This window comes from Pomacea canaliculata, linkage group LG9 (genome assembly GCF_003073045.1).
Source record: "Pomacea canaliculata isolate SZHN2017 linkage group LG9, ASM307304v1, whole genome shotgun sequence".
In the NCBI taxonomy this organism is placed as follows: Eukaryota; Metazoa; Mollusca; class Gastropoda; order Architaenioglossa; family Ampullariidae; genus Pomacea; species Pomacea canaliculata.
Window position 1 is genome coordinate 3,546,523 of NC_037598.1, and position 23,402 is coordinate 3,569,924.

Consider the following 23,402-nt stretch of genomic DNA (forward strand, 5'->3'; position numbering starts at 1 on the left):
ACATCAGGATGCCAAAAGGCAAAGAAAGAAAATGACCATGACTGTGACAACTAATGTGTCAAAGAGGCACAGTTAACTGAGTGACAGCTGGTGTGTCAAATAGGTAGAGCTAACTGTGTGACATCCAGTATGTCAAATAGGCATAGTTAGCAGTGTGATAGCTAGTGTGTCAAATAGGTACAGTTAACTGAGTGTGACAGATGTGTGTCAAATAGCTTCTACTCCACACAACCCCTGTATGCTGGTGCAAATGGGTACTAGTGTTAACTGAGTGTGACAGCTGGTGTGTCAAACAGGCACAGTTACATGAGTTTGATGGCACTAATTTATCAAATAGCTACTAGTGTTAAGAGTGCAACAGCTAGTGTGTGAAATAGGTACTAATGTTAGCTGAGTGTGACAGCTAATGTGTCAAAGCGGTCTAGTGTAGTGACTAGTTCATGCAGAGCATAGTTAACTGCTAGAGAATAATAAACATATCTGGCCAGAATCACAAAAAAGTCAAGAATGAGAGAGATCTGAAATCAAAATTACTCAAAACATTAATTAATAAGTGGCAGTAAAAGTGTCTTATACATGGCTCAAACTAACTATTTGCCTTTTAGCTATGTACAAGTGTCAAGGTCACAAGTGTACAAGATTCATGTCCTGTTGTCAAAGGTAGGTGCAACTATCAATTATTTATAAACATAGAGCATTCCACATGTGCCTAGATGTCAAGCCACTTTATACATTATATCACAAATTTACATCAGAAATCATTGTACATGTCTCATCACAACTAACATGAAATATGCATCATAATTGATGCTGATGTCACTACAATCGCAACCCTTTGTCAATGTTTATAATAGGTACTAGTGTTTACAAGTTCACTAGACACAGCAAACAAATGGCTAAAGATGACTGCCATGACCCTTGATGAGCGTTCTTCGCAATGTACCCTACATAGATCATATTGCCTGGTTAACATGTCCACTTGCAATCACAAACCTACATAAATAATATCTACTAGCCAACCTACATGGATACATAGATAAACTACATAGACCATATCTACTGACATCTATTGACATCTTGACTGGGCAGTTTAGGTCAGTGTCAGTACCAGCAGTGGGAGTCAAAGACTAATGCTCAGAACAGGTATTGATTATTTTCCCAGTAACCATTTCTATTCATCTGCCCAGACCAGATAATTATGAGTATCCCTGTCACATGAACAGTCTACAAGGATGCAAAAGAATGATATAGTAACTCTTTTCCTACACACCAGCTACCAAGCTTGGCTGAATCTTGCATGTTTGCTGGTTGCTACTTACTTACCTAACCACACAGGTCATGCAGGTTCATATTGGCATGATTTAGGAAAATAAAAAACTGTGTGATTCTCACACAAATTAATCTAAAGATGACAAGTAAAGATTACACAGCATTGTCTGGTATATCAATACAAAGACAGTTGAAATGATGCCACAATACGCTACTGATAACATCAAATACAAGACCAGTTGAAATGATGCCACAATACGCTGCTGAGGACACAAATATGATTACAAAAACTTCTGGAATTTACATTAAAAAAAACACATCAACATTCTGGAGGGTTTGATATGGCGACCTATGTTCATTTCAATTCAAGGCACACATGGAATCAGTAAAATAAGGCACACATGGAATCAGTAAAATTCATTTACATAATTTATGATTTTCCAGCAAATTCTTGACTAAGAAAATTAAGCTTTGATTATGATGCTTGTGCATGGCAGCAAGGATTTTTTTTAGAAGATGATAACCATTTTCATAATTTTTGAAGGCACACGGTGCATAAATGTGTCAGTAAGATATTGCACACATCCCTGTGGCAAAAGCAGCTTTAACAGGTTTGATTTTCAAAGAGAGGGATATGGGAATGTAAACTATAACAGTATCATTGAAGTCAAAGTTTTTTAGTGTGACCACACATTCCAGGTTCTAGCAGGTAGAGGCTGATCCAGACCTACTTGCTATTACTTGGGTCTGGTATGTGATGTCAAGTCATCTTTGGGTTTTTGAGATTGTATAATCTTGGGACTAGACTTTGTAGGAAGAGCAGATTTTGTACCCATCTGTGGTGGCTGAGGGGCCTTTTGACGTACTTGTGAAGTCACTACTTTGCGCCCTGCAGAAGGTGGTTCTGTTACTATGTTATTTGCTGTTGGTGGTTTAGAGACTGTTTGATGCATAGGCTGTAGGATTTTTGTGTCGGTCTTTGGAGACTGTTTAAGAACTTTTATGGGCTGTGGGATTGTAAGATTTTTTACTCTTTTGTTAGTCGCCATAGGGTCTGTGATTTTTGTGTCTTTTTTCAAGGCTTGTTTGATATTTTGATCTGTTTTTATAGGCTGTAGATGATTTGACTCTTTAGGAGGGAGATATTGACCATTAAGACCCATTTTTATTTGCTTTGTGTTTTTTGCATTTGCTTTTTCAGGCTGAGGGATAGTTTTTGTAAACTGTGGTCCTGCCCGCGGCCTTCCTTTGTCATCAAAAGACTTTTTCAAAACACTGGCCTTTGTCTTAGATGTTCATCTCCCAGCAGTTTTCTAGGTGAGTTATATGAAGGCATGGACTTCTTTTGAGGACATTACCACATTATTATGCTTTGAGCTTTGTCTTGTTGTTTATTGTGCTGATGTTCTCCTTGAACAGTGGATGATGAGGCTGTCTTTGACTTGCGTTCCTGTTTGATGGCACATTTGTTCCGGTCACGATGATTTGAACTGAACTTTAGTTGGCCCTTTGGGTTGTGCTTCATAGTGCTACCTTCCACAGAAAACTTTGGACCAAGGGATATTTCAGCATTTACTTCTGTTTTTCCAGGGTGATCCTCATCTTCACTTTTGTCATCATTTGCACCAAAGATTTGTGTGCGTATGAGGTCAAGCAAGTCATAGGTCTCTTCATGGGGATGTTGAACTACAGGGTTAGGGCTAGGGGAGGATGGTGGAGAATCTTGTGCTTTACCTTGATGCATTGCTGCCTGCACCATCTGTCGCAGACGGCGGGTCATACGGGTCCAAAAGGAGGAACTCTCTCTAGGTGGCTTTTTTCTGGTTGGTGTCACAGCAGGCTTTGGAGCTGGTGGACAGTTGTCCTTTGTGCACTGTCCAGCTTTATCCACTATTCCATCATTGTTATCATCATCATCCAAGTAGTCAGGAATTCCATCCCCATCTGCATCTTGCTGTTTGTCAGGTATTCCATCACCATTGGCATCATCATCCAAGTAATCGGGTATGCCATCACCATCTGTATCTTCTTCAATATCTGGAATGCCATCATTGTCATCATCATCATCGAAAATGTCTGGTGTTCCATCACCATCAGAGTCAGGCAGGTTGTCAGGCTTGCCATCCCCATCTGCATCAGTATCTAAGTAATCAGGAATGCCATCACCATCCATGTCTTCTTTATCATCAGGAATGCCATCACCATCATCATCATTATCAAGAATGTCAGGCACTCCATCATTATCATCATCATCATCCAGGTAGTCTGGAATGCCATCACCATCTGTGTCTCTTTCCATAAAGTCGGGGATTCCATTTCCATCACGATCTGTATCCTGAGAGTCAGGAATACCATCATTATCATCATCATCATCCAGATAATCAGGAATGCCATCACTGTCTGTATCCACTTCTTCAACATCTGGAATACCATCTCCATCAGAATCTTCATCATCCTCATCTGGAATACCATCATTGTCATCATCATCATCAGTGTAGTCTGGTATACCATCGCATCTGTGTCAATCTGCATGTAGTCAGGGACACCATTTTTATCAAGGTCAAGATGCTTCAGCTGATCAGGAATTCCATCTCCATCTGAGTGCATTAGGTATATCAGGGAAGCCCATTACATTCTTGCCCTTTTCAAGAAAATCTGATATTCCATCTCCATCATCATCATCATCTTATCATCAGGGATGCCATCATTGTCATCAACATCATCAAGGTGATCTGGTATCCCATCTCCATCTGTATCAACCTCCTGATCATCTGGTATTCCATCTCCATCATATCATCATCTTGATCATCAGGGATGCCATCATTGTCATCATCATATCAAGATGATCCGGTATCCCATCTCCATCTGTATCAACCTCCTGATCATCTGGTATTCCATCTCCATCATCATCATCATCTTGATCATCAGGGATGCCATCATTGTCATCATCATCATCAAGGTGATCTGGTATCCCATCTCCATCTGTATCTACCTCCTGATCATCTGGTATTCCATCTCCATCATCATCATCATCTTGATCATCGGGAATGCCATCATTGTCATCATCATCATCAAGGTGATCTGGTATCCCATCTCCATCTGTATCTACCTCCTGATCATCTGGTATTCCATCTCCATCATCATCATCATCTTGATCATCGGGGATGCCATCATTGTCATCATCATCATCAAGGTGATCTGGTATCCCATCTCCATCTGTATCTACCTCCTGATCATCTGGTATTCCATCTCCATCATCATCATCATCTTGATCATCGGGGATGCCATCATTGTCATCATCATCATCAAGATGATCCGGTATCCCATCTCCATCTGTATCTACCTCCTGATCATCTGGTATTCCATCTCCATCATCATCATCATCATCTAAATAATCAGGAATGCCATCATTGTCATCATCATCATCAAGGTGATCCGGTATCCCATCTCCATCTGTATCAACCTCCTGATCATCTGGTATTCCATCTCCATCATCATCATCATCTTGATCATCAGGGATTCCATCATTGTCGTCATCATCATCAAAGGTATCTGGTATCCCATCTCCATCTGTATCAACCTCCTGATCATCTGGTATTCCATCTCCATCATCATCATATCTAAATAATCAGGAATGCCATCATTGTCATCATCATCATCAAGGTGATCTGGTATCCCATCTCCATCTGTATCAACTCCTGATCATCTGGTATTCCATCTCCATCATCATCATCATCTTGATCATCGGAATGCATCATTGTCATCATCATCATCAGGTGATCTGGTATCCCATCTCCATCTGTATCTACCTCCTGATCATCTGGTATTCCATCTCCATCATCATCATCATCTTGATCATCGGGGATGCCATCCATTGTCATCATCATCATCAAGGTGATCTGGTATCCATCTCCATCTGTATCAACCTCCTGATCATCTGGTATTCCATCTCCATCATCATCATCATCTTGATCATCGGGGATGCCATCATTGTCATCATCATCATCAAGGTGATCCGGTATCCCATCTCCATCTGTATCTACCTCTTGATCATCTGGTATTCCATCTCCATCATCATCATCATCTTGATCATCAGGATTCCATCATTGTCATCATCATCATCAAGATGATCTGGTATCCCATCTCCATCTGTATCAACCTCCTGATCATCTGGTATCCATCTCCATCATCATCATCATCTTGATCATCAGGGATCCATCATTGTCATCATCATCATCAAGATGATCCGGTATCCCATCTCCATCTGTATCAACCTCCTGATCATCTGGTATTCCATCTCCATCATCATCATCATCTTGATCATCGGGATGCCATCATTGTCATCATCATCATCAAGATGATCCGGTATCCATCTCCATCTGTATCTACCTCCTGATCATCTGGTATTCCATCTCCATCATCATCATCATCTAAATATCAGGAATGCCATCATTGTCATCATCATCATCAAGAACTGATCCGGTATCCCATCTCCATCTGTATCAACCTCCTGATCATCTAGTATCCCATCTCCATCATCATCATCATCTTGATCATCAGGATACCATCATTGTCATCATCATCATCAAGATGATCCGGTATTCCATCTCCATCTGTATCTACCTCCTGATCATCTGGTATTCCATCTCCATCATCATCATTGTCCATGTCATCCGGCACACCATCACCATCATCGTCATCATCCAAATAGTCTGGGATTCCATCACCATCAGAGTCTCGGGACATGTCCACCCTCCCTGATTTTCCTTTCACATTTTTGGGTTGTGCATTTTCCTTTTCTGCATTTACCCATAGCAGTCGGCGAGTGGCTGGTTGGCATGTTTCCTGTGAACAAAAATACATTTTTATATGCAAATAGAGAAACACTAGCATAGATGAACTACCCCTTCTAGACTGACACCAAATGACACTACCTGGAAACATTTTCATGGATGTTATAAAGTTTTAATGTAGATAGATACAAAAGCACCTGCTGAGGCTGCTGTACACAGATAATATGGTGCAATTTGATGGTGCTTAGGGGACAAGGTAAATCTCAATATATTAGCCAATACTAGTCAACCAAGGTCCTGTGACCAGGGATTCACACGTGATGTCTTCGACGACTGCGATGCCAAGTACAGCTGGTGAATGAACACCACCTTGATGCAAAGTTCTCCGGTCCTTTGAGGTGCAGGTGAACCCAGCAGATGTTCTCTCCTTTGAGAACAACGACTTCCTGGCGTCGATTGTCTACTTCTCTCATGTAGTGCAAGTCATCTCACAGGTAGTGCAAGTCCTGGTCACGTAGTTGTCCACGGTGACAGCAGGAACTCCTGACAGTTCTTCGTCACTGACTCACCCTCTTGCTCAATGTTCTCAAAGTCGCTTCGAAATAGCCAACACCGACAAGAGGGAGTCCACCCTACTGACCATTTGCCCCGCCTAAAATTGGCATGGTGGACAGGCGACTAACCCCTTCCCCTCCTTTTACTGTCAACCTACTAGGTCCTGGCAGACCTAGGGCTCCCTAGGTGTCACTCTCTCCGTCGACGTCATTGATCCCTCTGCCAGCCGGCTGGTCACGATTGGCTGCTGTAACCACTTCAGACTGTTTACCTCATACAACACCTCTACGCTTCATCCACACACAACACCTCTACATTGGCACGTACCTACGCCAGTCCCCCCGTTTCTTGCATAAGGGATGTCAGGATTGTCCACAAGCCACCCTAAACCTTAATTGCAACTATTCCCCTTTTAAGGTAAACATAACAAGATGTTTGATCTCGGTGCTTATGTCGTCTGGTGTTCAGATGTCTGATGTGTTTCCTGTCATCCTGCCTCCTGTTCCCTGCGTGTTTCTGGTCTGCTTTAGCGTTCGCTTCCTTCGTGCTAGGATTGTTCTCACCTGTGCTACATGCAGTATTCAACGAATATCTTATTTGACTGAGTGAGTCTGAAATTGAAGACATTGCGTACACCGACCCTCGCTTTACATATACATATATCAACTTGACAGGAACGTCTGGTGCTGCTGGAAAGGAACTAAACGTCAGTAAAGACAAGAGGTATTTATAGGTCAAGTTGACGGTGACGTCAGTGTAGACAAGAAGTGTCTATAGGTCATGTTGTTTATGACGTCAGTATAGACAAGAACTGTTTAAATGTCATGTTTATGAGAGCATTGCATCAGTATAGACAAGAACTGCTGTGGATCATGTTGTTTAGGACACGAGGATTAATGATGCCTTTAAACTCTACAGCATGCAGGCTTCTGTGAGCATGTGCGTATTTCTTCATCCTTGTGTCCCCGGCATCTGTTGGTCAGTGAGTTAGTCGTCCCTCGACTGGCACCTGTGGTTGGGGGATCACATGGATAGACCGCCACCTGTGGTTGGGGGGATCACATGGATAGATCGCCACCTGTGGTTGGGGGGATCACATGGATAGATCGCCACCTGTGGTTGGGGGGATCACATGGATGTTATGAATATTCTAAGCTCTGCAGTTTCTGATTCTCGCAAGATGTTCGCAGTTGTGAATGGTCTCCTGGGTAAAGATGTGACTCAGCCTGTTCTTCCAGAGATGGATGACCAGACCGCTGCCAGTACATTAAGTGCTTACTTTGAAGACAAGATAAAGACCATCATGGACAGCTTCAGTGACTCCGTTGATACTGTGGAGCAAACCAGTGACTTGTTTTGTGGCACGCCCCTCTCTACCTTTCAACCAGTGACAGAAGATGAACTATTGAAATTAGTTCGGCGTTGTCGCCCAACCACGTCTGTGGATGATCCTATCCCCACTAGTGTTCTTCTCCAGCACCTTGACATTCTACTTCCTGTAATAGTTCGCATAGTTAATGCTAGCCTTTTCTCTGCCTCTGTACCCAGACAATTTAAAACAGCCGTGATCAAGCCTATCTTAAAGAAGCACAACTTGGACCCGAGCTCGTGTAAAAACTATAGACCTGTGTCGAATTTGCCTTTTGTTTCGAAACTTGTGGAGCGTGTAGTTGCTCAGCAGTTGACATTCCACCTGGACCGCTACAGCTTATTGGATAAATTCCAGTCGGCGTACAGACCCAAGCACAGCTGTGAGACAGCCCTTCTGTCTTATGAACGATCTTCTGTGCAGTGCGGATGCAGGGAAAGTGACTCTTGTGGTCCTCCTTGATCTGAGTGCGGCCTTCGATGTCATTGATCACACCACTCTTCTGACTCGTCTCCAGATGGAGGTGGGCATTGGTGGTTCCGCCTTGCAGTGGTTCCATTCCTACCTCAGTGATCGCACACAAAGGGTGATGGTCAATCAAGCTTCTTCAGTGACAGTTCCATTGCTGTGCGGTGTCCTGCAGGGCTCTGTTTTGGGCCCGGTTCTATTTTCTATTTACACATCTCAGCTTGGTCCTCTCATTGAGAAGCATAATGTGAACCGTAAGATGTTTGCAGATGACACTGAACTCTATTTTTCATTTAGTACTGACAGTGAGTCGGTGCGTGAGGCAGTTTGTGCTGTAGAAGATTGTTGCTTAGAGGTCAAGTCATGGATTTGAGGAATAAACTCAAGCTTAATGATGAGAAGACAGAGGCGATGCTATGTGGTTCCAAGCTTAGCCTTAGCAAAGTCTCTCGACTCCATCCAAGTGGGTCAAGCTAGAATCCCCCTCTCCAGCTCCGTACGGAACCTTGGACTCTATGTTTGACAATCTTCTAACTATGTCTGATCATGTCAGTTCTGTAGTCAAGGCATGTTATTTCCATATCCGCACTCTTGGACGACTCCGACCCAGTCTTAATAAGAAGACTGCAAATGCAGTTGCTGTGTCCCTCATCGGTTCTACATTAGACTATGCCAACAGCTGCCTCTGGGGGATTTCAAAGAGCGAGTTGTCGAGGCTACAGCGAGTGCAAAATACGGCTGCGAGGATAGTTGCAGGAAAGAAAACAACTGACCATATTTCTCCTGTACTTCGTGACCTGCATTGGCTTCCTGTGGAGAAGAGAATTGAGCACAAATTGTTAACCTTAACCTATGGCTGTCTTCACGACCTTGCGCCTGTCTATCTCCAAGAACTCATTCGCCGTCACCAACCTCAGCGGAACCTTCGTTCAGCAGCACACTTCAGACTTGAACGACCGAGTGTTCAGTCAGGGAATGCTAATAAGAAGACTTCGGGTTTCAGATCCTTCTCCAATGTAGCCCCGCTTTTGTGGAACTCGCTTCCCCTCTCGACCAAGGAGTCTGATAGTATTGGATCTTTCAAGAAAAATCTTAAGACTCACTTGTTTAAACTTTTTTGAAGTTTTCATTTGACCTGCAGTTTGGTGGCTGCTGGGATCACCGCGCATTGAGCGCATCTTTGTGATGCGGATACTAGCGCGCTACAAAACTACATCATCATCATCATCATGGAGAGACGCGGCAGCTGACAGGCCGCCATCTTGTCTATTGTGGCCGATAGTCAGCAGGTCCTGTACAGGACGACCTCCAGTCTTTGACCTTTGTAAGTCAGTTCTTCCTCTGACCACCGAGGTGTCGGCCACCCTCCAGGGTGTCTTGAAGGACAGTCTGCCACAGGGTGTCGTGCATCATGGGTCACATGGCCAAAGAAGACCAGCAGACGTCGTCTCTTGAATGTTGAAAGTAGAGGTTCCTGGTGTCCTACGAGTGTGGCCATCTTGTTTTCTACAAAGTCTTTGGTTCTGTGTTCTCTGTGTGAGATCCGGAGCAGCCTCCTCAGCCACTTGTTCTGCAATGCTTGGATTCTCCTGTCCGTGTCGGCGAGCAGAGTCCACGTGTCACATCCGTAGAGCAGGATGGACACTACCAGGGTTTGTACAGCTTGTACTTGTAGTGAAGCTTATCTGATGGCTATGCCAGATCTCTATGTAGCCTAGCCATTGCCACTGTTGTTGTTGCGATCCTGATGTGGATATCTGGCGTGGAGCTGCCGTCCGTGGAGAGGGTGGCTCCCAAGTACTTGAAGTTGCTGACCTCTTGGAGCCTGTACCCCGGTCATAGAGATCTCTGCTTTTCCGCTGCCATTGACCCCAACTTTGGTCTTGTCAGTGCTGGTCTCCATTCCATGTGCATATTAACTGTCAGTCTATTGGGGAGGTCTTGCAGCAAAGTGTTGACCTTTAAGCCAGTCTTCTCTGCTTCCTCGGCTAGCTTACTCAGTTTGGTTTGTGCGTATTGTTGCCGATGAGATAGAAGACCGATGAAAGTCCAGGTCCTCTAACTGTTTGGTGAAGGTCCACTGAATACCGGAGTTGTCTTGCAATTAGATGCAAACTAATATTGTATGAGTACTTTTGAGATTAACATAATTTGCAAAGAGGATCTTGCAGGGAACAGTGTGGTAAAGTAGAAGAGGCATGAAAAAGAGCATAAAAGTGCAGGAACTTCAAAGACTGGACAGGGGTGTCATTCATTTCAGAGAATAGTGGATGTAGTGATTAGAGTTATCCCGTGTGGGGACACCCGGGGTCTTAGGTCTGTACCCTTTTGTGCTTTGGGCTGGCGAGTCAGCCCTACTGTGTTGTGTTAAACCAATGCAGTTTTCATCAGACTTCAACAGTGTCCGGTGTTTGTCGGCTGAAAGCACGCAGCACGATGAATGGCGTCAGAAGTGGGGTTGAGTTCTATAATAAAGAATTAATCAAAAGTGAGAAATGGATCCATTTAGAGCTCTAAAACAATTTAACTTTGCTCTTCCAAGTCTGTGGCCCCAGTGGAAGCAAAGATTTCAGCGCTTCAGATGTGCATTCAAATGAGTTAAAGACGATGAAACAGTTGATGCCCGTGCTGTGATCTCCGCTATGGGCAGTGATACAGAACGCGGTGATCGCCTAGTACTAGGGATCCTCAACAGAGACTTGTCTGAAAAATTGCAATTAAAGGCTGACCTAAGACGCCATCTACCTGGCAACACCAGCAGGTGAAAGCACAACTGATGGATCAACGTCGCACAAATGGCCGCTCAGTCACCAAAGCTTTCCATAGCACAAACCTGTCTCAATCCTCACAGCACAAGCCTATCTCAAATAATTCTATGCTGCCTTTTCAAATCTTGACATTGCATCGTTGTCATGACATGGGACATAACTCCTGACTGTGTTAAGAAGAATGGGCTGTCACCCTTGGCTGTATGCTATACAATACATCTTTATTGTCTATGTCTGGTCGTAACAGAGAAAGAAATTTTCCTTTGTTGCTGGGAGCTCCCACAATCAACTGAGAAAAAGATACATAATAAACTGTTCAGTAAGGCAGCTCACAGCAGACGACGGTTGACGGCTGTTTTTTGGTACAGTTCGCGGGGAAAAGGTCAAGGCCTTCTCCCGCTGACCGTAGCCGTGCCTTACGTCACGCTCTTGCTACGTCACGTGACGTCGGCTTGAGTGCTGTGTGCTGCCGATGCGAGCTTTGGGGGTGCACTGGTCGGGCCCCTCCCTTCCCTGTCCAAGGTTTTGGCGTGAAAAACGTTCACGCGCCTTGGCATGGGCTGGGTGTCGTGGGCGCTGACGATTGGTCACAGCCCCGGGGCGACAGGAAGTGACCCCCAGAGAGCAGCGTCCCTCGTGGCAGTTCTGACCTGGGCTCTGTGGAGAGAGGAGCGTGTTGTGTCTGAAAGGACGGCGGGAGGCCGGGCCAATGTGGGCAGTGTAGGCTGCGCCGTTTTACCCAGGCCGTGTGAGCTTCCCTTGGAAAGTGTCCGCGGATCTCCACGGGAGAGTTTCTGCCATTCCTGTTGTGGAGGGCAGCTGACCGTCGGGTCGTAGCACAAGCCGTTTTGGGTGAGCAGAGTCTATTTCTTTGAGTTCCACTCTATTCTAGTTTATAGAGCCTTTAGTTCTCGGTTGGAGTGCTAATGCGCTGATTTTGATATGTTACAACTATGTTTGTGGTTTTGAATGAAAGACATGTCGCTTTTCAATGTTAGGTTAGAATTTGTAATGGCCGGGTCGCGTCGCGTGTGGCACGCACCCGTTTTTCCATGTATGAATTTGTGAGTTAAGGGCCGCTTGTCTAACGGTAAAATATATGTATTTGTATGAGAGCAAGCGGTTTCATGACCAGGTTGGTCATAGATGTGTATGTGTATAAGGGTGTTTTTATAAACTGAGAAATGTTTGGAGTGATGTATGATTGACTGGATGAATTGTTGTTTTTCTACAGGCTTCCATTTGTTTACTTCTACATGTATTACGTCTTCTCCGTTTTCCACGTATGCTACATGTTCAACATAATTGTGATCTCGCTGGACGTTTTCTGCTCCTCATCTGTGTCGTCGTCCTCTTTTGTGTGACTGTCCGCCATGGTGTCGACCCTGCGCCTTCATCGCCTCGTCAGCGCGTGAGCGCGACCCTGCTGTGCCAGTGTGCGGCCCAGCCATCGGGGGGAGCACCTAGGGTGGAGGTCGACGAGCGGAGTCTCCGTGACCAAGGTCTACCGGGACGAGAGCAGTGAGGTCAGCTGGACAGCTGGTCCAGAGGAAGAGGGGGGTGGTTCCGCTGATTCTATGAACACTTTGAGCGGACACTTGACTGTGCTGTGTCGCAGTGCACTTTGTATTTTCTCTGCTGTGTGTGTGTGTATTTTATTTGTAACCTCTTTGCGGGGAGGCAGTCCCCTGTTGTTTTTATATTTATTTGACGAGTACTCGTAGGTGTATTTTTTGATCCGTTTTTCTGTGGGTGTGTGTGGGTGTATGTGTATTCGTGTTTATATTTGTTATTAAACTGCGTGCTTGTATCGTTTTTCCCGTCTTTGTCGTGGTTTGTGCCGTGCACGGGTTTCGAGAGGTAAGTCGCTGCCTGCCTCTGTAGCAATATGAATCGTTGAGCCATATGAATCGTTGAAGCGAGGCATGCTCATGCGTAGAAACTATGGATCTTCTAGTGTTGTTGAATGAATTAGCAGACATTTTCGTGGTATTTTTCTAAATCAAAACCAATAATAAAGCGTGAGTTGTATGTGTTTAGCTTTTTCATGTTGTTTTTATTTAAATTTGACGTGTATTTACTCTTTAGCAGACGATCAAACACCCACTCGCGCAGGGATATCAAACAAAAATAGTCCACTATCCACATCACTTGCAAGCTATAATAATTTGAACCTAAACGTTTCATTTGTTTATCAACTGTTAAATTTAACTTTTTAGTATTTTATTTCTTGTTAGGTTCAGTACATTCTCTTCGAATGCATCGCTTCAACGATTCATATGGCTCAACGAGTGTCTGTGCGTGTCTGGCCGGCTGTGTGAGCGGCTGTGCGCGTGCTTCCGCAGCCACTGGGGGCCACTGGGGGTGGAACGCGACATTGAGGTTTGATGACTTTAAGGGTGAGAGTAACTTATGTAATTGATATACACGCCGCGACTGTCGTTATTTATTAGCGGTTACTGGTATTTCTGTAGTGGGAGAGTTTGTTTAAGCAGCATGTACCACTGACAGTGCCTGTTCTCTCCACCTCACACTCCCTTCCACCCCATCACTGGTTGAACTAAGCAGACCAAGCAGAGGGTGACACAGCACCTTCAGTGCTTGCACCTGTTTACTCAAAACAGTAAAAGCAGTAAAACTTTGGTTAACAATACAAGAGTTGTACAATTTTACCTCAAGGTGTCTTGGTCCCGCTGGAAAGCGGCTCATGCCACTCAAATCCCCTCTAAGTAATTTAGTTCTGTCCACCCAAGTACAATTTTGCCGCAAGGTGCTCTGGTTTCGCTGGACGTCACTTAAACCGCCTCTTTCCCTACTCCAGGGAGTTAGGTGCTAGGTTTTAGTAGACTAGGTAGGTAGGGTAGAATAGATATAGTAGTTGTATGTGTAAACAATGTAAATAAATTTATGTCTTTGAACTTATTTACCAGTGTGAGCGTAAAATGTAAAATGCCAACAAATGATAGCGTGTGGTACTTGTATGCTCGTCGTGTGAATGAGGTGAGCGTGTATCACTAGCACAAGTGAGATTTGTGGTGTCCGTAGTTGGGACACAACAGCAGAGAAAACACACGTGAAGATCCGTGGATTTGAACGACGAACCGAAGAAAAGACACTTTTGTCTGGGAAAAATCAGGGTCTTTTGTGGATTCCAAGGTCGGCTGAGTGCGGGTGTGTAGTGGATGAAAAAAAAAAAAAAAGAACACAACGCGAGTTATAGAGATTAGACAACGCACCCGACGAATGAATTTTAGTAGAAAATTCTCCTTGGGAACTTCCGTCTTCTTTCCTAGAACACCAAAGAGGCGCTAGAGCTGAAGTCTTAGCCTTAGTGTAAGTGAGAAAGTGCATCAGTCTGGCTACAGTTCTTAGAGTACAGGTAGTCCTCGGGTTACAACGATCTCGAGTTACGTCGTTTCGTGGTTACGACGCTCATTCCGACTTACGAGGTTTAGCGTCGTAAGTCGAACTGTACGTGCGCCACATTCCACGTGCGGCGAAAGTCATAAGGCAATCTGAGATGGGGAAACAGCAACAGAAACTGGCAGGTCATTATAGGACTTAGTCGTTCGACTGTCGCTACGATTATCAAGGATAAAGATCGCATCCTTGAACACGTGACAGGATCTGATCCTATGAACGCGACAGTGATAACAAAGCGTACTGTACTGCACAATATTTTACTGTACTTATGTTTATTGATAATGATGTAGGTTGCTGTGTTAGGATAGGTGTTTGGATAGGCTAAGTGTTTGCAGCACTGTACTGTTATTATGGTACAGTACTGTATGAACGTAGGATCCGACTTACATCGAAATTCGGTTTACGACGCCGCGTAAGAACGGATCACCGTCGTAAGTCGAGGACTACCTGTAGTTTTTTTCTGGACTCCGGTTAAGTATAATAAAATCTCAACATAGCAAACGTGAAGCCATGGACAGATCTTTGAGATTTGTTGGGAAAAACAACAAGAATGGGACCCACTGTTTGCCGATGTGTATTGTCCACATTGACAATATTAAAGCGCCTAAACCCTTTTGCTTCCTTGGGGGGTGGGGTGTGTATGTGTGTGTGGGGGTCTATCAATGTTGTAGAACATAAGAGCAGCTGAAAAATACAAATCAGTTTGAAAAATAGAAAAACAGAAGAAGGTAAAAGGAAATAAACAAAAGAAGTAGGTTGTAAGGCCAGAATTGAAAGATCACCAGCTACAGGTCTTCACAGAAGAGGTAGTTTTATTCGTTTTAAGGCCAACACTGGACTGCCTGTGGCCTCAGTTAAAGTGCTTGTCACCAAATACAGTAAGCGTTGGGGCGCCTTGGATTTAGGTCTCATCTCATTTACTGTTTTTTTTCTCCTCTTACAGCATTTGTTACAGGTCTAGCTGCTTTATCCTGAGTTGCTGGCTTGGCATATATAAATAAAAAAAAAATATGTCACAGGTTTGAAAATGGCCACTGTGCAATAGTGGTGGACAGGTAAAAGACAATCTAGACACTGGAGCCAAAAGTAATGGTGACCATTTTAATGTCAGGCGATGTGAGCAACACACAGCAAACATCATTACAGAAGAATGGTGTGCAATGGCCAGCTTTGGCTTATGGAAGACTGTGCACAGACCAGTGTTTGGAGCAGTGCAGCGCGGCCACCAATCGGGGGTTGGAACAGTCATCTGTTTTCAACATGTTTAGATCTGTTTACATCTGTTCATCTGTTTACAAATGTGTTTATCTGTTTACATATTTATATCTGTTTACATATGTTTATATCTAATTGTGTATGCTCATTTGTTTACATATGAGTGGTGGTGATTGTAAGTGCACATTTGCACGATAGCAGTAGGAAATGTACTGGTTATAAAAGAGAAAACAAACTCATGACATACCTGTAATTCATTTAAAGAAGACTTGCAGTTAGTCAACGAAAGTCCTACTGCTTCTCCCAAACTCTGCAAACAAACAGTATTGGATAGGGTTTGTCACATAATTTATAAGGACAAAACTAGTGGAATACATACTTATCTATTTGCATAGATGACTATGATCGACTAAACTGAATACACGGCAATATCAGGTATGAAGGTTCAGAACAATTATATCTACAGTCACAAGCTGACTTGTGGGTGTTACAATAAAAATGAGAGAGGGGCTACCAACTTGCTGATAGCCATGTCTTCTATTTAGGGGCTACCAGCCTGTTTATAGACATGTCTTTAGGGCTACCAATTTGTTTATAGACACATTTATTTAGGGGCTACTAACTTGTTAAGTTACTTGTTCTTAAAGTGTCTGGATAACTCAGATCTTTTCTATGTCCTTTGTAAAGTGCCTTGGTGATTCAAAGTCAACTAGGCTCTTCACTGCTTCAAGGACTTGAACTAGGTGAATGGTTGACAAATATTAACTTGTATAAGTTGCAATTAAAGACGATGAAAGTACCATCTTTTTTGATTTTTCACTGGATCATTGTTATTATAGACACATACTGACTTGTACATGTGCCAATAACCAGGAAAGGATCAATTGACTACCACTTTGTTTATAATGTATACATTTAAATTATAAAAGGATGGGACTGCAGTTTTGTTTGTAGGCACATATGAACTTGTATGCATGTACTGTAGGCTTGGTCTGTGTGTGGGGTTAGATCACTAGGACACAATACTGTAGCATCTGCATGCTCAGGAGAATAATTCTCACTGAGCAGACTTTGAGGAAGATGTTGCCAGTTGTCCCCTTATGGATGACAGTAAAGCTGCTTAATAGTATAGCTTCATTGCTTGGCAGGTATGTCTGTATGGGACGTTGTTGAAGATGTGGTCCTGCCACCTGATGCCCATGATGCACTGTAGATATTACTGGTGGTACCATCCCAGTTACTGTACATCGCTTTGGTATAGAACTTGCAGATGTGCCAATTATACAGGAAGGCATAACTAGCATTTATAGGATAGACATATAGTCAGGGGCTGATGTGCTAACCTGTCTGTATACGTCTCACATGTGACCATTTGTTTTCATCAGGGTGGGTTTTCAAGTCACAGGCCTAAGGAGGCCCTCAAATTAGGGAACTTTGCTCCAATGCACTACTAGGCTACAAAACCTCTTCAGATCCTAGTATCATTAGATATTTAACATTGTGTAGTCAAGCATAGTTTGCTCACATAATATGGTAATTAGAAGAGAGAGAATTAAATGGTGCCTGTTGCCTATAGTCCCTCTTTTGGACCACCACCTTGCTGTGGTCAGGGGCTTGCTTATCTCAATGACCCTTAGAACTATGCTGACAGGAGCACTAGTTGCTAGAAGGGTAGCCCATGTTGGACAGATCAAGTGGGGGGAAATCAGACTACGAGTTGTCCACCAGTAATCCAGGTCACAGACAATGGCCTAACATTTCACTCCTGTAAAAAGATACAGTTACGGAAACTGAAGCCAGAGACTGCCCATCAAGTGGAGAGAGTGGGGAGGCAGACAGGAGTTATTATGGCTGGGGACCAAGCCACAAGGACGATCCCAACCTGACAGCTAATCTGCTCTCACCCAAAAAAACTTACTACTATTGGTTGCTTGAATTTGAGAACACTGAACAAACATGAAAGTTATCACAGGCCCTCCAAGAAATGCATCTATACAGACTTAATCTTCTTGAAATTACAGAAGCATTTTGGACATTCAAGGAAAGAGAACTCTTGTAAATGGTGGCACTTTTGTAGTCTGGAAAAACAACGACCAGCACAGAGAAAGGGTTGCAATGATTATCTGAAAACAACACAGGAACCCCATAGAATGGAAGCCAGCTTATGAACACCTGCTGTATGCCAGCCACAACTCCAGATTCATCAAGCTTTCCATCCTGACCTGTTATCTACCAACAAAAAAAAGCAGAGGAAGAGGACAAAGATTTCTACAACAGCTTACAGGCAGCTATGGAAAACATCCCTACCCATGATGTAATAATAGATTTCAATGATAAAGTAGGCAGTAAGAATGAAGGAATAGAAAGAACCATATGAAAGAAAGATGTAGGGTATATAATTTACAATGCCAGCAGATTGTATGATTTTTGCAAAGAAAACTTCTTTGTAATTATAGGAACAAGTTTTCAACATAAGAAGATTCATAAAGTGACTGATGGCAGGACAGAGAGTGAGTAGACCACATTATCATTAATCACAAGAGGAGGCACAAACTTCAGAGTCAAAAGTGGGGCAGACATAGGTAGTACCATAAGTTGCTCATTGGCAAACTTGTTCTAAAGCTCAGAAAAGCTAAGGTGGGAGAACAAAAACATCATGCTTTGACATGGATCAGCTTAAAGACTCAGTAGAAATTCCTCTTAGCATTAAAAAGTAAGTTTAGCATCCTGACAGATGACACCCAAATGACAATCACCAGCTTTAACTAAGTGATGAAAGAAGTGTCTAAGAAGAACATCACTATTAAAAAAAAACCAAAAGAGAGCTGGATCTCCCATGAAGCACAGGAAAAAAAAGAGCAGAGGAAAGAGATAACACCAGTTGCTCAGCACAAAGTCTCCACTTGTGAATGAAAAGTGGATGAAAGAATATTCCTAGAAAGAAAAGGAATTGAAGAGGAGCGCTAGAAGAGATAAAAAGAGAAGAGCAGAAGAAGCCTCAGGAAGACAAGACATAAACATGGTTTACAAGATCACTAAAAGGCGTACAGGAGGTAAAAGAGGCAGTCAAGACCTACCTTTAAAAATACATGAAGGGAATATCATCATTGAAGGAAGTAAGAAAGTAGAGAGGTGGAAGAAGCACTTCAAGCAGCTGCTCAACCGGCCTAGCCCTCCAGTACTAGCCAATATCCCAGAAAGTGAAGAAGACCTGGACATAAACCTGGACCCCATCACCAAGATGGAAGTAAAGAAAGCCATACAAGAACAACAACAAAAACAAAATGGCAAAGTGCCAGGGCATGATGGGATTTGTTCCAAATTGTTAAAAAAAGAAGAGCAAAATGGCTAAGGCATGTGTGCAGAATGAAACCAGAGGCACCACCCAAAAAATCCATACTATGGACAGCTGATGGCAATAAAAAACATGGTCGGCCAAAAGAAAGGTGGCAAAGGTCAGTAGAGAGAAAGCTAAAGGACCAGAAACTGTCCTGGACCAAGCATGGCTGAACTTTGCTTCTGACAGACAAAATGGAGGATTCTAGTGGAATGCCTTATGTACCACACCTTAGATATCTAAGAGGACTGTGATGCAAGATAGTAATAGCATCTAACAACCAGTTTGTCAGTACTGCCTTGAAATACAGCCACACTTCTCATTTGGTGAACATGTTATTGTGACTGGTCTCTGGCAATAGGAACACCCAACTTGTGATGTCTTAAATGTCAAACATTTCTTCAATAAATGAATGTGTTTTCAATTATGAATTTATTAATAGGTTTCGAATAAAATCATGCTTTAAACCAGTTTATATGAAAGTCCATGAGTCATAAGAGTGAAAACATCAAGATTGAATAGTGAACTGTCAATGCATCATTTCTGCAATAACATTACTAAAATCTGCTTTATACAATACTCAGTTCCGCAATGCATCCCCACAATGCAACTACTCCAATGAACTTGGTCAAACAGAAAGAGCAAGAAAAGAATTTAAACAAAATCCACTGGGGCAGTTGTACTGTGGGGAAATGCATAATAAGAACAATAGCATCATCATCACTGATGTCTGCATCTTGTTGAGATTGCTACATTATCAGTGCACATTATCAGATTATATCAACTCAATTTGCAACATGTATAACTGTGTGTTCTCTCTGACCAAAATCTAGTAAGAATAACAATTTAAATGTATGTTATATTATATTCAATGATTTCTACACAAAAAGGGACAGAATTTGATCACTTTCACATGAAAATCATTTTTGAATCAAACTGCATCCTTCAACATAAAAATGAGCAAACAGGAAGACTTTTTTTTAAAAGAGTTGAGTATGAATATTTCTGGCTGTCCCATTTAAAAAAAGATTGCAATGTAAGACATGTATCAATATTGGCTCAGGGATTGTTACTAGCAACTGATTCAACTTGCACAACTTCAAATAAACACTACAATTTAGCAAATAATGTTTATCTGTAAGTACTACTTACAAATGAGAAGAATGTTGTGACAGCAGAAAAGTGCAAAGATGGACGCATTTCACTGGTGTAGAAAGGACAAAGTCACAGCCACTCAGTACAGCAGCTCAAATGCTAGTCACTCCACAGGTGCTTGTTGATTGATTTTTATAAGCAACAATGTGGATCAGTGATGGTTCCTGAGGGCATTACACCATTCAGACAGTTATGCCACAGAGACCACTGTAAAACAGTTACACTTGTCGTGTGTAACATATTTATACACAAACTTGATATGCCTGAAATTACTGTAATTTTACAACCCAGGCATATCTTACAAGACTGCGCGACCTGTAATGTAGCTTCTATATTACCAGAAAAGCACTGACAGCACCAAAGGCAGCATAGACAGCACCAGGAACGGTACTGATGGCACCAGAAACAGCTCCTACAGCATCAGAAGCAGCAGACTTGTACTTTCTCTCTTCACCTCTGCTGTAGCACATAAATAACATTACTGTACCTGCCTGAAGTTGCCAGGTGTATCATTCCAGCTATTTCCCTAATTCAACAACGTATAGAAATGTTGCTGTCACAACTATGCCAAGAAAGAATAAACACTGTGGGTGGCAGCAACATGCACAATAAAGCCAAATTGTAGCAAGGAAAAACTTCACTAAAGTTGCAGTGGACGTGGGTACCTAGGCAAGTCACAAGGTGTATGAGAGTTGGAAGTTACGTGTGGTCTGCGGTAAACCTGTCCCGGAGTGTATGGTGGACTGTTGTAAAACACATCAGGTGCACGGTGGACCGAGGTCTGACGCTTTACAAGTCCTTTCCAACACCTTGAAGCGACGTCGAGGCTGCTTCTCATTCCAGGGCAGACTAGTGGAGTAGCAGTGCAGGTCTGTCTGGGTGGCTCACGGCCCCTCTTAAGCAGACTAGTGATGTAGTAGTGCGGTGTGTGTCGGTGGCTGGCTGTAGGAAGGTACCAGAGACAAGGGGTGCGGTAGATGGAGGAGGTGCACTGAGCTGCAGACGAAGACCCGTTATTGAAAAAAAAACCAACAAAACACACAACCACCGTTTCAGTCTTCGGGTCACGAACTGTTCTTTGCGTCAGATGGTGGACATCAGTAGTCAGGTGAGTTATCTTCTTGTGGCTCCCGTTGCACACAATCTCACCAATAATCCATGTCCTTGTTTTTTCCTTGAAGGAGGTTTGTCGTGACGCTATCGCGGATCCTATCTGTGCGCGCTGCGTGACGTCACAGGCGCACGTGCGCGCTATACAAGGCAGGCAACTCCTGGCGGGCTGACATGAGACGGGTGGGTGGAGGTGGGGGAGGCGGGGGATGCTTGATGGGGGTACGGGTAGATCGCACAGCCCGCTTTGGGAAGATGGCAGAAAAACACGCGCTGCCTGTATCGTTGCCCCAACAAGAAGAAAACAAGAACTAGTCTCCGCCCCTCCAAGTATGAAAGCCCCATCAGGTCTCAATTCTCTCTACCGTGCCCCACCATACGTGGCTTTTGGTCTACCTGCATGTCTCTCTCTACGTGCCCCCACTACGTGCTTTTGGTCTACGTGTCCGATTTTCAAACCATCGTGGATCCATGGATAAAAGTAATTTAGTAAACACAAAATGAGTCTTGAAAACTAGGTTAAGAGATGGTAAACAAACTATTATTTGGCCGAGTAGCAGACGGCATATCAATGTTACACAACTCGTTCAATACTGGGCTCTGCGAATTCATTTCATCGGCCATACATAACAGAGATTTAACAGATATTTGATAGAAAACAAGCTTTGTGGTAGGCAAATATATTAACAGCTAGGACTGTATCAACGCCGGGCAGCCGTCCAACTTGGTGTGAGCAAAGACAATGACAAATGAGCAAGAACAATGGCTAATACCTCTCGATAGGTTTGAGTCAGGGATATCTGCAACGTAGCGGTGTGAACGACAACGCAGACTTATTTGATGACAGTAAATTTGTCTCATCAAGTTGCACTTTGACCACGAACTGCATATCCACCAACTACACCCCGTCTCTGCTTTGGGCTCATGATTAACCAATGGTCGAAACAAAACATATTCGCACATTTCAGTCCACAGTGGCGCTGGTGAGTCGGAAATGCATTTGAAAATAACAGCACTTGTTTTAAATGTGAGACTGTCGAAAGTGTTCGTCAGCTGTATGCAGGCGGCATACAGGTCTTTGTTCTGCTCGGTACATCTATCCTGATCCTTTCTCACTACAATCTATGTCCATGATGCTGAGTTAGAGTCGAAAACCGCATTGCGTCTCTAAAAACAAGTCGCTTTGCTCCCCTTGTTCCTGGTTGAGACAAACGACTGGTGCATCAAAAAAAAAAAAAAAAAAAAAAAAACGAAAGAAAGAAAATCTTCAGACATGGTGGCATAACTCTTGTGTCGCCCCCAGGTGACTTCAGTGTCCATTTGGATGTTAAAAAAAAACACCCTTTTTCTATACCAAAAAGGATCATGGACCTCCTCGATATCTACAATTTCACCCAGTCAGCCACCGATCCATCCCACTCCCTTAAAAATCATATCTTGGATTGTGGGTGCGCAGACCTATTGATCAAGTCATACCCATGGTTAGTGGTCTTCAAATGTGCTCTCCTTACACATCATTGTTGTGTCGGTTGATCTGTCAGCCAGTCGCCCAGCACTGACACCACGTTTTCGCACTCTGCGCTGTCTTTCGTGACATGGACATATCTATGTTTCGTGATGACTTGGGAATCGATACTGGCCCCTCTCGCCCCTCAACCCCTGCTGACAGGCTTGCAGCCGTTCTCCGCAATGTGCTGGAGGCCCATGTTCCTGATGTGTGTACCCACGTTCACCACAACAAACACGTTGCATGGTACCCCAGCCCATGCTCCTGGTGTGTGTACCCAAGTTCACCACAACAAACACGTGCCATTGTATCCCAGCATTCGTGCTGAGCTGCCGAGAGCTAAGGCGGAGCGTCGACCTGCTGAGAGGTTGTGGTGTAGGTCTGGGCTGACTGTCTATAAACAGATGCTGAATGCTGCCAAGCGTGCAGTCAT

General features: G+C 43.5%; 1 protein-coding gene across 1 annotated transcript; it reads right to left on the reverse strand.

Annotated features, from left to right (window-relative positions):
• Window positions 1-670: 670 nt before the first annotated feature.
• Window positions 671-21,635, reverse strand: LOC112572345 (serine-aspartate repeat-containing protein F-like). The gene is given in 16 exon segments (XM_025251973.1): window positions 671-3,783; window positions 3,981-4,061; window positions 4,064-4,105; window positions 4,108-4,887; window positions 4,890-4,962; window positions 4,965-5,360; window positions 5,363-5,445; window positions 5,448-5,483; window positions 5,486-5,594; window positions 5,597-5,637; window positions 5,640-5,703; window positions 5,706-5,741; window positions 5,744-5,824; window positions 5,827-6,114; window positions 16,108-16,170; window positions 20,350-21,635. Coding segments are annotated over 16 exon segments (3,381 nt in total). The 5' UTR covers window positions 20,398-21,635; the 3' UTR covers window positions 671-2,623.
• Window positions 21,636-23,402: the final 1,767 nt, after the last annotated feature.